Below are 12,816 nucleotides of genomic sequence, written 5' to 3'. Positions count from 1 at the left end.
TGTATTAATTCCTGTTGCTCAACGCCCCCTCTACCGTTCCCGTTCTGTTCTAATGTGCACCGATGACTGCTTTATTGAGGAAGATATTGGCACGTGAATTAAAGATTGACTGATTTATTGAACCGGTTCTTGGCACGGCACCCCCCTCCACTCCCCCCCGCCCTGTCACCTTCACCAATTTAGCATTGACCAGCGTAGTGAAGTATGGGCACGCAGCTCCCATAACGGACACCTATTCGTGTACGTATGTTGAACTTCTTTCGCACCGTACGTGGCCGACCGTGCTAATCGGAGGTGCGATACGGCGCGTTTGAGGTCTTCATCCAGCAGCGGGATGGTCGAAAGGCGCCACTAGATTGTTTTATTCACGCTTAGATCGCGACAAAAAAAATATAAAACGGGACGCAAATTACAGCCCCCGGGTGAGAGAGATTACGAAAGCCAAACACTCATTTCTACAGTGAATGGAATGGAAGTGGCCAAACATCGCCCCACCCCCCAAATGAACCAGCAGGACTGACAGACTCGATGTGACTGCCGGGCAAAGTAACGGGTCATTATCCCCGTGATAGCCAAAAGTACGTGCTGCAATTCTTAACACACGCAAACGGAACGAACAAAAAACAAAAACAAAAGGCGGTGTGGTAGACATCGGCCGCTATAAACAATGTCCGTTGCCCTGGACTACGACAATGATTTGGATGGCCGTTGATAATAAAACAAAATGCTGTTAAATAATCACGTTGGCTTTCGGCATCTCTACAATAAACACACTTTCGTACGTAACGCGTCAGCATGTTGGTCTCGCTGGGCTTATTATTGAACAGCATCCGTTCAGTTTAAACAGCGAGCAAACGCAGAGCCGCCTCCGACCTTATTTTGTGTCTCATCGGCAGAGCCAGCGGCCTGGCTAAAGACAATCAGCGCTGACGTACGACGATGTTATTGGCGAGAGCGCTCACTCCGAACGACAGGGCCCTGTCAGCGAAAACCAACTCGTGCTGTTCCATTCCGTGCGTGTGTGCGTACGCACTCGTGATGCGCTATTGTGTTAGGAGGCTGCTGCTGCTACTGGGCAGTTGGAGACAGTCGCCCTCCAGCAACAACGGAGGGCAGATGAGCGACGCTCACAACAACGAGCGGAGCGCCGGGCGGATAAAATTCAGCAAGTTGGCACAGTAGGGGGTACAACTGGGGCATCGACACAATCATCTCAGTCAGCCAACCCATGGCACCCGGGTCTGTCCCGAGAGAGCCTTCGACACTTCACATGGCCTCAAAGTGCACCTGGCCTGGCACAGACGCTGTGGTGACGTCACCGTCGCTTCGTAGCGAATGGCGACTATTGATTTTGGATGCGCTCTATTGTGGAGGGAGAACCTCCGCTCGTGGTTCAAGTGGTCGTTCTCGGCTCGACACGGCGTTGTCTCCGTCTGCCATTTAGTCCTGGAGACCGGACACAGACGGCTTCTAACAGCCGGAGTATCCAGACTCTGGACTCCACCCGTAGACCCCCCCACACACACAACCAGCCACGTAATATCAAGGTGGGAGAGGGGGGGGTGTAGGAAGGGGGGGGGTAATCCCCCCTCCCCATCCCTCGGAAGGCTCAGCCAACGCAATTAAATTGAACACCAGTAGCGGGTTTTAGTCCGCATCTTCTGATATACACCGGCGGTGACCGCTGCAGCACTTTGCGACCTCCAAGTGAAAGAGATAAAGATGCTGTCAAAGTGCTACTCGTTTGAGCAGAAAATGTTGAATAGACAACATCAGCTCGTATCACGCTAGCTCATTCCGCGCTTATGATTTGCTCAAAGTTTTTCTATTCGAATTTACTGTGTCGTCCCACCCACTGATGTTCTTCTCTGTATGCGCCACCCCACGTTGAAACAGGCCACGCTCTGCAGAGCTGGCAGCATTTGGGGGGGGGGTGAGTTGGTGAGAATGCATGATCGACAACATCAGATCGTATCGCGACTAGCCAGTCTGTTCGGCGTTGCTTTAAGTTTGTTGAACGTTGGCTGTGCGTGCCCCCTACTCCCCCGCCGCCCACCGCCCTTCTTAACAAAAAGAAACAATGCCACCCGGGAGGGTTGCGATCGAGTGCCCGTGCCACCAGGAGCTCGCTCACCTGCGCTCGAGAAGATGTTGGAGGCGTATGACGCCACCATGAGCATCACGCTCATGAAGGCGAGGCGAGGCAGCAGGAACGTCTTCCTCCTGCGGACCCTGGAGAAGCCATGCTCCCAAGGCCTACTTCTCGGTGCCAAAGCAGAGTACATCGCAAACTAGAGGCGACCTTCACGAAATTAATGAAATAAATACTGTATATGAAGCTGACGGAGAGAGCCGCTGGGACCCGTGGGCTTCCTTTTGCGGAGCGCTTTGCCCTCCTCCGACTTGATGTCGCGATCCTTGCCGGCGTCACGGGCAGTGAACAAAGCCCCCCCCCTTCCCCCACCTCCACCTAAAAACTGGCAATTAGCTAATGACGAGGAGGAAAGCGACGATGCGAATTAGCCACGCGGCTTGCTGGGGAAGCGTTTCCATGGACTTCATCTCGTGCCGACTTGAACTTCTGCTCCGTTCCTTTCGCTTCTGCTTCAAGCACTTCCTCGCCGAGGGTGATGCTGCTGCTGCAGCAGACTCCGTGCTGTTATTGCTGCTGCTTCTGCAGATGATGATGATGGAGCTGCTGCTCCCGCAGCTGCTGCTGGTGCCGAAGGTTGAAAACTCTGTGTCCCGCACCCGGCGAATTGAGCGGACGAGCGAGCGAGCGAGCCGGTTGGGCAGCGTGCGCGCAACTGCCTGGCTCGCGTGTTCCCCGCTCGCGTTTCTCGCCCTTTGCGGGGGGCGGGGTGGCGGTGGTGGCGGGGGCGGCGAAAGCGTCGGCTTGGGGAGGTGCTGTGGAGAGTAGGGTGGGTGGGTGAGTGGGGCTGGAAGCCGCGGGGGGGGAGGGCACGGGTGACGCTCTCACGTTCTCCTCGCACTCTCTAGGCGGCTCATCGACTCATCGGAGCGGCCGGAACACGTGACAAGGAGCACGCCGGCCGTGTCGCTTTTTTATTTTTTTTTATTTTAAATAACGGGATAGAGGCGGCACGCGTGCGCCGGCCGCTCCACTCGAGCGCTCGCCCTTTTTTTTTTCGCATGACGGACACAAGGGCGCGCGGACGTCACGCGGCGCACGGGGAGGCGTGAACGCGCTTTGCTGCCGACTTTGACGGCGACGACGACGACGATGACGACGACGACGGTGGAATTAGCGTGGCCAGGCTTGTCTCTGGTCGTCAGCTGACGCGTGCGCGAACGAGGTTGGCTCGACATCGATCGGCGCGAGGGAAGCCAGACATGCGGACAGAGGTATTTTACTCCTACTACGACTCCTACTACTCCCGCAATCAGGGCTTACATGCAGACAGAGGTATTTTACTCCTACTACGACTCCTACTACTCCCGCAATCAGGGCTTACATGCAGACAGAGGTATTTTACTCCTACTACGACTCCTACTACTCCCGCAATCAGGGCTTACATGCAGACAGGGGTATTTTACTCCTACTACGACTCCTACTAACCCCGCAATCAGGGCTTACGTTCGACCTGGCGCTGTTCGGGGATACGCACCGGAAAATATCAGCCCGCCCTCGTTCCAGATGTCTGGATAGGTGGAGGACGGTAGACGGCGGTTTTAGGGGTGGTCCAAGATTGTTTCTAATTGTTATTTCATGATAAATGAAGCCCTGCTCAAAACCCTCACTCAGCCTCCGCATAGTCGATGGGAAGTCACTACTTATCTGCTGCTGCCCGCTGTGCCAGCCCCCCCCCCCCTCTTCTCCCCACTGCCCCCCCAAGCCATCCGTGCTGCCGGCTTCCTGTCCCCCGTGTTCCAAGTCCACGCTCACGACCTTCCCCCTTCTCCTCTGCCGATCGAGTGCGCGCCGATCCACCGGGTGTCTTCAAGCGCGCATCTCTCCGACGCGTGGTTCACGGTTGTCCCGCGCGCCCTGATGCACTGGAGGGGTCGCGGCGAAAGACCCCGCAGAGGTGGTTAAGGCCTCGATTGCTCTTCACCCGCACGGGCGATTACCACGGTCGGCTACGTACGGTGCGTAAGAAGTTCAGCGTACATACATAGGGGCCGTGCATAGATGACGTCACGCGATTTTGGACGATTTTTGACCCCCCCCCTCGTCACACGGCGTCACAAAAAGTCAGAACTCCCCCTCAAATATGACGTCACAAAGCTCAGCCCCCCCCCCAAAAAAAACATGCTTCAAATCGCTTTAAACTATCGTCATTGTAGTGCGTATTTAATGTGGCGCTGCACTCTGATGTTGTAGGAGAAAACATTTATCAAAAAGTATGTTTAATTAAGTAGAACTTATTGTCTATATTTATTTAAAGTTGCGCATGTCGATGTGACGTCACATTTCTCAACCCCCCCCTCCTCGTCACACATCGTCACAAATGTCTGACCCCCCCCCCCCTCCCAGGTGCGTGACGTCATTTATGGACGGCCCCATACGCGATCTTCGCCACTTGTTCCCCGTGGTGCGCACACACCGCTACTTTATGCAGGGATGCGAATGCATTTGGCCATTTATATGAATCCCAGGTGTGTGATGAGATGCGCTCCTGCGGCCGTCTGGAACACTCTCCATTCCGATATTAGGAAGCCACTGGAGCAATGCAACTTTTAAATCATGAAATTGAAAACTCATTCCTTTCGAACTGCTTTTTGTCTTTGGGTTGTTGTCACCCCCCCCCGCCCTCTCCGCACGTCCGATTAGCACGTTTGGCTACGTACGGTGCGAACGAAGTTCAACATACATGTACATACAACATACTGCTGTTTGAGAAGTCGATATGACGGTGGGTGGCATTAACACAAATATCAGAGCGGTCGAGGTGGATGCGTAAACAAAGACGCGCACGGTGATGATGATGTCGTTGATGATGGATTGTGGGTAACGCTTGAGTACAATGTATTTACTCTAATAAAACAACGCGTTTTTAAATGTATAGTTATTTATTTTCATCCGGCAGGGATAACCCTCTCTTGTGTCAAAATAAAAGCAACTTCTGAATAAAGCCACAACGACATTAACAAAGAAAACGACTGCTAGCCGTTTTTTTTGCAACGCGATACTGCCATCTAGTGGGACTTTTATTTTGAAATTGCATCTCGCAAATTAAAACGTTGGGGGGACCTGGGGGGCACACCAACGACCTAACGCGCTCTCGTTCATTGGCTCCCGAAAGCAGTAATCCGCCGTGGGTCACCTACCTCGCGATTGGCTCCCGGTAATTGATTAAGGACACGACCAGCGAAGTCTGCTCCCCCCACACTTCATCACGGACATAAGAAGCGTTCTACTGTCACTATAATTCTATGAAATCTACACAACTACCGCGTGGCCACCGACTCGTTCCCGATGCGGATGCCCGTGCGCCGCCGTGTATTTAAATGTTCCGTCGTCAGCACAATCGTCAGCGTTGATGTCACCTCTGTTGAAGTGAGAGAAAAAAAATCGCGGCCTCAAAAAATACCTCGATTTATTTTTCCTTTCCCAAATGTGTTGCGGGTGTCTCTCGGCCACATCCCCAAAATAAAATCCACGACACTCACAGTGCTCGAGAGAGAGACGCTTCATATCAACTCCGCTGCGTCTGGATGCTGTTGTCGGGAACGTTTGATGTACGTCCGCGTGTGGCTTCCTATTTGTGAATGGAAACCGCCAGGCAGTGTGATCCAATTACGCGATGTATTTGCCCGCTCATTCGGTAACAACGTCGCTCGCTGAACATGGAACACTCCGCCTCGAACGCGTCTAACGCGCAGTCTCTGTCTCGCAAGGACACCTTGGCTATCTGCACGACCTGGGGCATTTTATTGAGGAGTCGTGTCCACTGATAATCAGAAGGAATGTAAGATGAAGTCATCCGTCAATTCGCTGATGACTGAAGGTGTCCCCACGCCGTGTCGGGCATTGCTATTGTGTGAGAATATTTCACTACGCTGGTCAGCGCTGGTTGGTGAAGGATCAGGACCCTGGACCGGTTCAGATGCCACTCGTCACTGATGTCAACCAACAGCCGTGGCTCGGAGTCATAGCGCAGTGCACTAACCACTGCGCCATTGCTTCTTCCGCTTAGAATGAATATGTATTGTTTAAAACATAATGGCACGTGGTAAGAGAGTTCAGAAGAAATTCATTTTGAGACAGGTCTCGAAGTTCAGTCCTATCGAGCTGACGGTAACGGCGTTATTCATTCCGGGGGTTCTCAGTCAAGCAAAAGTTCAGTTTTCATAATAATCTATCCTCTGGTCTCCACATGCAGATAAAATGTTGTTTAATTCATCGGCCTACTGGCTCTGCAGACGGGCAGGTCTCCTTCATTTTGACGGAGTGCCTTGACCCATAGCACCTAGTTGTCTCAACAATGCGAATTATTTATCCAGAAACACTTCACTAATTCTCAAGACTCGTTCGCGAGCAGGAGTATAGTGCATTGCGGCGCTTGGCCATTAACTACATCGTGACTTTACGAATGGGAGGATAAACCCGCCACACGTTGTGACGGGCTGGCCCTCAGCATTGACATCTCCTGCTCGCAATTGCAGCGCCCACACCATCAATGCTGGGTACACGGGGGAAAATTCCTGCTTAGCTTGCGGGCAATAATGCGATCGGGCACGTTGTGTGTGATTTGGTAAGAAGACTTGGGTTTATGGGGAACGTCATTGTAAGGAGATTATAAAAAAAGTATATTCCTGATAATCAAAGATGCTTTTGGATGTTAAATTGTTTGGTGATCCTGCGTTGGCAGTGGTGCACAAGCACAAATAACAAAGAGACCTCAACACATTCGTTAATAACACTCACTTACGTGCGTACGTTGCAATTCTTTCGCACCGTACGTAGCCAACCGTGCTAATCGAAAGACGTGAGAGGTGATTTCTCGGGTAATGGCCCCTCCTGCATGATGCATACAGTGAGGGGTGTGTGTGTGTGTGCTCTACAAAGGTAAAGTTCGGGATAATTTTTTTGTGCGCCCACAAGGCCCTAGGACCCCGATTGACAAGAACCAGTGAGCGATATTGCCCAAGACGACATCTAGAACGCCACCATAATTTGTAAAAATAAAATAAAACAAAGAACTCTCCAAAAATATTTTGCCCACGATAATTTTCATCGATTATACACATCTACGGGCGCAAGATGAACATTTTTTAAGTGTTTCAGGTGAGGCTCGAACTCGCAACCTCGACACGTCTCGGGGGACAGCAGATCACTGCTCGAAAAGTAGCAACTTCATCCTGGGTGACGAACAAACACGGAAGAAAAAGACCCACCACGAATGCAAGGTAACGTAGACACGTGTGTGACACTCCGCTCTGCCATCTTGCTGGGCAAGCAGCCTCACGCCTCCCAACATCTGGCGAGACCCGGATGGTCGGGCACCCATCCATGCAAGCAAGCACCTGACCCCAGCACCTGACCCAAGCACGTGACCAAAGCACCTAACACAAGCACGTGACCCAAGCACCTGACCCAAGCTCAACTGCATCCTGGGTGACGAACAAACACAGGGGGAAAACCCACCACGAATGCAAGGTTACGTAGACATGTGTGTGACACTCAGCTCTGCCACATTCCTGGGTACGCAGCCTCACACCGACCAACATCTGGCGAGACCCGGGATGGTCGGTCACCCATCCATCCATCCAAGCAAGCAAGCACCTGAACCCAAGCTGAAACTAGATTTGAAGCTTTCGTGACTGCAAGGATTCATACTCTTAGTTCTTTCGGTAAAGTCACGTAGGTAAGAAATGAAATTAAAATTAATAAAAAATAAAATAATAAAATCACGACGTTTCGGAGGCAACACAAGTCTCCGTCACTTTACCGAAAGAACTAAAAGTACCAAGCTGAAACCCCCGCTTGGCTAACGGCATCTGACGACACAGGGCTGTGTGAAGGTCGTCGACCGACTGTTAGACAATTTACTTGCTTAAGTTGTCCTAAAACAGGGGGTCGGCAAACTGCGGCTCCCTTCGTGACGTTATTTACTAAGGAACCACCCTCTCGTATTCACCACACAGTGCATTGCGGCTCTTGAGATATTGGGTTGTTGTTTTTTACCGAATTCGGAATAAAATAATTATCTTCTTGGCAATGTGTTGCCGACCTCTGCTCTAAAATAAAAATATCGAAGTGACGATTATTCAAAAAAAGGATTGCTCCAGGTGAGGTTCGAACTCACAACCTCGGCATGTCTCGGGGCAGCAGGGCACTGCTTTATAAGTACCGCGCGCTAGCCGATTGCGCCACTGGAGCTCTCGATAGCTGAGTTCGACTCCAGCCCTCGTGTGCAGCAACTACAGCACGGATGATGGAACAGACACGTGGATGGGATGGATGTGTGCGCGTCGTCTCACGAGTTCGCGAATTGCTGGAGACGTGCAACGATGGGTTAAGAGCGTAGGGGGAGAAGTGATATTGAGGATGAGGATAGTCATTGAGTCCGACGCTGCTAGATTACAAGATGTTATTGGCAAGAGCACTCCGTCACCTACCTCCCCAAAATTCATAGCACGTCTTTGTGCAACGTCTCATTTCGCCTACTCGTGAGACGACGCACACATCCCATTTCTTCCACAAGTTTGTTCGACACCCAGGATGCTGCTGCCGATGCACACGAGGGCTGGAGTCGTGCTCAGACACCGAGAGCTCCAGTGGCGCAATCGGCTAGCGCGCGGTACTTATAAAGCAGTGCCCTGCTGCCCCGAGACATGCCGAGGTTGTGAGTTCGAGCCTCACCTGGAGCAATCCTTTTGTAATAATTCGTAAATTCGATGGGGGGGGGGGGAGGTCTTAGAGCAGAGGTCGGCAACCAAATGAACAAGCAGAGACATTTCCCTTTCAACGTGTACATGTACGGCTCCTTTGTCAATCCGCTGTTTATTTGACCATACTTCACCACGCTCGTCAGTGGCAGATTTTTGAAGTCTCCCTTTCAACATACGCGCGAAGACGACGCACTTCTAACCCCGTGCGTTTTCACTCATGCAACCTTCGGTGGACGGGCATTAACTTGCTAACCCCATCTGTCTGTAACACAAGGGGGGGGGGGGCAAAGACAAGCCAGCCATGTGTTACCGCTAGGGACTTATGCTCGAGATAAAACCGGGCAAAATTCACGAATGGGTCGCGATAAAAACCAGCGCTAAAATAATTCGTCGTCGTCGGCCGTGGGCGATGACGTCAAAACGCGAACGTTCGCAACGCGGCTATGCGTCGTGAAACGCTTCCGAGGACACACGACGCGTGCTGGAGCCAAGGAAATCTGCCCGCGGTCACCGCAGCGAGCACGCAGTTCCAGTGGCGCAATCGGCTAGCGTGCGGTACTTATAGAGCAGTGCCTTGCTGCCCCGAGGCATGCCGAGGTTGTGAGTTCGATCCTCACCTGGAACACGAGTGGTTTTTTTTTCGTGCGTACGTCTTGCTCCTCTCGCGTCTAAATAAAGTAACTCGTAGATGCGCGTCGCCGATTAAATATCGGTGGTTAAAATCGTTTCGAGAATTAGAACGTGACTGAGGGTGCGGTGGCATTTTTGAGGTTTCCGTGATGGCGAGATGTTAACTACCTCGCCCGGTATACAGGAGGTCGTGGGTTCGATACCGGTCCCGACCCTGACCCTTGTATATTGCATGCTCTCCCCGTGGTCGCGTGGATTTTTCTCCGGGTCCTCCGGTTTTTTTCTCTCCTCCACATTCAGATTCAACGCGCGTTTCGAGAGATGCAGCTGCTGTAAATTACCCACGCGATGATAAGCCCACTCCATTGAGCTATCATTTGTGGGGTATAGCTCAGTGGACCTTACAACCTGGTCAAGTAAAAACAAATTGTAATCGACCTCGTTTCTTACATGGACATCCCCCTTTGCCGGAGTGACACTTTTCATTGTTTTTATTTAAACCACCAACTCGTCTGGACAGACAGGGTCATGTTTCCGTCTACACTCGAGAGCGCAAGCTCTCTAGTTGCAGAGTTGGTTATCGCACTGCAACTGTGAACCTTGTCCAACCCGAGTTCCATTCCCGAACATTAATTGAAACATCAGAATCAGATGCTGGCCTCCCTCCCCACCACCACCCACTACATCCCAACAATTTCGCCATCCTGCACTGAATATAGCGTGGTGAAGTATCACATCATAGACACAGAATTACAGTATACTATTTGTCAGAAAAGGTTTGCTGGCTGGCTGGCTGCCTACCTGTCGAAGTGCGCGGTGACGTCACCACAGCGCACCAACCGTGTGTCGACGTCACCGTGCAAATTTGCGTGCTGACGTCACCCGCATCCCACAGCAGATGCTTGGGCAGTGCTGGTGGAAAAGATTAAAAAAAGCGGTGACTGCCGTACAGTCGCAGTGTAGAGCAAACCATTTGGTGATAGCACGTTGGCAGTGGCGCACAAATTAACAGATGACGTCGTGTGGAGAGACATCGATCCGTTTGTGAATGGAAACTGACCGGAGTTGATTTGAAATATTGTTATTTTATTTTTAAAGGAGATAGCCACGTGAGAGAGAGAGAGATATCCATTCATCCAGCAGTGGAAAGAAAATCGATGATTATGGAAGCGTGTCTTATTTTGCACCTGGTCCCCAACATGCATCCCGATTTGTTCGCCCATAATCTCAGTATGTCACGACGCGCTCTTACGCGTTATGTTAAACCACAAAGATCCACCGTGTAGCCTTAACAGACTGTTGAGGCAAGTGCTGTTAGCGAGCACTTATAAAGGCCGGCACGGCACACGACGGGGTGGGTGGCCAGCGCCGCGCCCGGCCGCCTTTGTCTCCCTAGAGGCGATATTTTTACGCACCGCACCAGGCACTCACTTAAGGCTGAGTCGACCTAGGGGAGGCTCAGGAGCGGTTCAGATAATCGTCAGTGATGTTGGCCGTGAGCGGCAATCGAACTCGGATCGCCAGGTTCGTAGCGCGGCGCGCTAACCGCTACACTACCACTCCCCAATCGTTTGATATCCACACACACCGGGTGATCCGCATACAGATACCCCACTGATTTCCAATGACCCTCTTTATGAAGGTGATTGAATAATGCATTGCGAAGACGACGGCTATTTTGAGCAAAAAAAGCGTTAAGAGATTCAAGCTAAAATTGTCAGAGCCGTCAAAGGTTGTTCGCTATATACGGTAAAGTGCTGGAGTTATAATTGCTTTCCTCTTAATATTATTTCAGGTGTATCTGGAAAAATGGATCAGCCTCTTTACAACATTTTCATTCAAATATTTCCCGTGTCTCCCACCTCAATCCACACATTGTATCTTTAACCAACTCTGCACGATGCACTTTGTGCCTAACGTAATATATATTCGGTCACGTTGTGGATAAAAAAAATCGTGTAATATTACATCTCGGTGGTCAATCTATGGATTGATCACCCCGTATTAATACACGCTATTGTGTTTCCACTCAGACGCACGGAGGAAGTTCAACTTTCAAAGACAAAGATCCCCCGTATAGCCTGAACAGTCTGTAGAAGCAAGTGCTGTCAGCGAGCACCTATGAAGGCACGGCACACGAGGAGGGGCGGGCGGGTTGGCCACACCGCATCAGGTACTCATTTTCAGCTGAGTCGACCTAGGGGAGGCCCAGATTTCCGTCACTGATGTTGCCCATGAGCGGGAATACGCTACCGCTCCCCACATACATTCACACACACGCGCACGTGTTCAACCACTACCCCTCCCCTCCCGCAACCCGCCCCTCGCATCTCGATTAGCATCGTGGCTCGGACAAATCGTGGTGTCAAGAAGGTCGCAGATAAATTACTCATTTTATTTTGTGCTCCCCTTCCCCCCAACCTCGGCGCTATTTTTAGACCCCCCCCCCCCCGCTCGCTCCCTCTCCTCCCCGTGTGTACTCACAGCGCGCTACCACCAGCAGCCTTAATCGGCCGTCAGCAGGTGCGGGCTTTGTTTCTGCCGTGGCCGCTGTTATCAGAGCTGCTTCAGTGAGGCCGAAAAGCATCACCCACCACCCCGTGAAGCAGGGAGGCAAGGGCACACGACGGGGGGTGGCCAACGCCACGCCCGGCCGCCTTTGTCTCCCCGGTGGTGGTGTCGCCTCTGATTAGCGCGGTTGGTTGGCTGCGCACACGGCGCGAAAGAAGTTCACGATACATACTGCGCATAGAGGTGTTGACACACCGCGGCAGGTACTCATTTGAGGCTGAGTCGACCTAGGGAGAGGCCCAGGGCCGGTTCAGACAATCGTCACAACTTGTGACCGGCGTCAAATAAGTTATACGAACATGGCCACGGTCACGCACCAACCGGACGACAAGAGGCACCCCAAACTTTTGTTTTCAAATGCAGAAGGGAAAAATGGGTCGCGTTACGGAGGATGCGGTATGTGCGTATGTGTATGCATGGTGAGTGGTTGCGCAGTGGATAGCACACTGATATACGAAAACAAAGCGAGTTGAACTCGATCTGTGTGATCTCAAGCATGACAAAACATCTTGGGAGTCTCATGCTAAGCCTTTCGAGAGGGAACCTTTAGTCGGAACAGTGGTTGATGTCCTGTACAATGAATCTGGCGAACTGAGTTCAATTCCTGACCACAACTAACATCGGTAAATTATATCAAAACTGGACCCAGGTCTCGATACAATGTTTATCTGAAATACCATGGAACCGCACGAGGCATTACATCTCCACACTTCCAGTGTAGGTCTGTGCGCAAACAGGAGTTACCAGGGGTAGGCC

At 51.6% G+C, this 12,816-nt stretch overlaps 1 protein-coding gene and 3 non-coding genes across 4 annotated transcripts in view; 2 read left to right on the top strand and 2 right to left on the bottom strand.

Moving 5' to 3' along the window:
• The window catches only part of SLC24A3 (solute carrier family 24 member 3), a 128,308-nt gene extending 125,480 nt beyond the window's left edge, over positions 1–2,828 (bottom strand). Inside the window, exon 1 of the mRNA XM_078596486.1 lies at positions 2,135–2,828. Coding sequence (XP_078452612.1) covers positions 2,135–2,285 — 151 coding nt within the window. The 5' untranslated portion in view covers positions 2,286–2,828. The remainder of the gene's footprint in view (positions 1–2,134) is intronic.
• A 5,420-nt stretch (positions 2,829–8,248) lies between these two features.
• Positions 8,249–8,347, bottom strand: TRNAI-UAU (transfer RNA isoleucine (anticodon UAU)). The gene is made up of 2 exons: positions 8,310–8,347; positions 8,249–8,284 (listed from the first exon to the last, which is right to left on the bottom strand). It is a non-coding gene; the product is annotated as a tRNA-Ile (tRNA).
• A 392-nt stretch (positions 8,348–8,739) lies between these two features.
• Positions 8,740–8,838, top strand: TRNAI-UAU (transfer RNA isoleucine (anticodon UAU)). The gene is made up of 2 exons: positions 8,740–8,777; positions 8,803–8,838. It is a non-coding gene; the product is annotated as a tRNA-Ile (tRNA).
• A 547-nt stretch (positions 8,839–9,385) lies between these two features.
• TRNAI-UAU (transfer RNA isoleucine (anticodon UAU)) lies at positions 9,386–9,484 on the top strand. The gene is made up of 2 exons: positions 9,386–9,423; positions 9,449–9,484. It is a non-coding gene; the product is annotated as a tRNA-Ile (tRNA).
• The last annotated feature ends 3,332 nt before the right edge of the window (positions 9,485–12,816 follow it).

Source organism: Lampetra planeri, chromosome 7 (assembly GCF_965212315.1).
Source record: "Lampetra planeri chromosome 7, kcLamPlan1.2.h2, whole genome shotgun sequence".
NCBI classification, from domain to species: domain Eukaryota; kingdom Metazoa; phylum Chordata; class Hyperoartia; order Petromyzontiformes; family Petromyzontidae; genus Lampetra; species Lampetra planeri.
The sequence above is the reverse complement of the archived record's forward strand: the minus strand, read 5'-3'. Positions and strand labels throughout refer to the sequence as shown.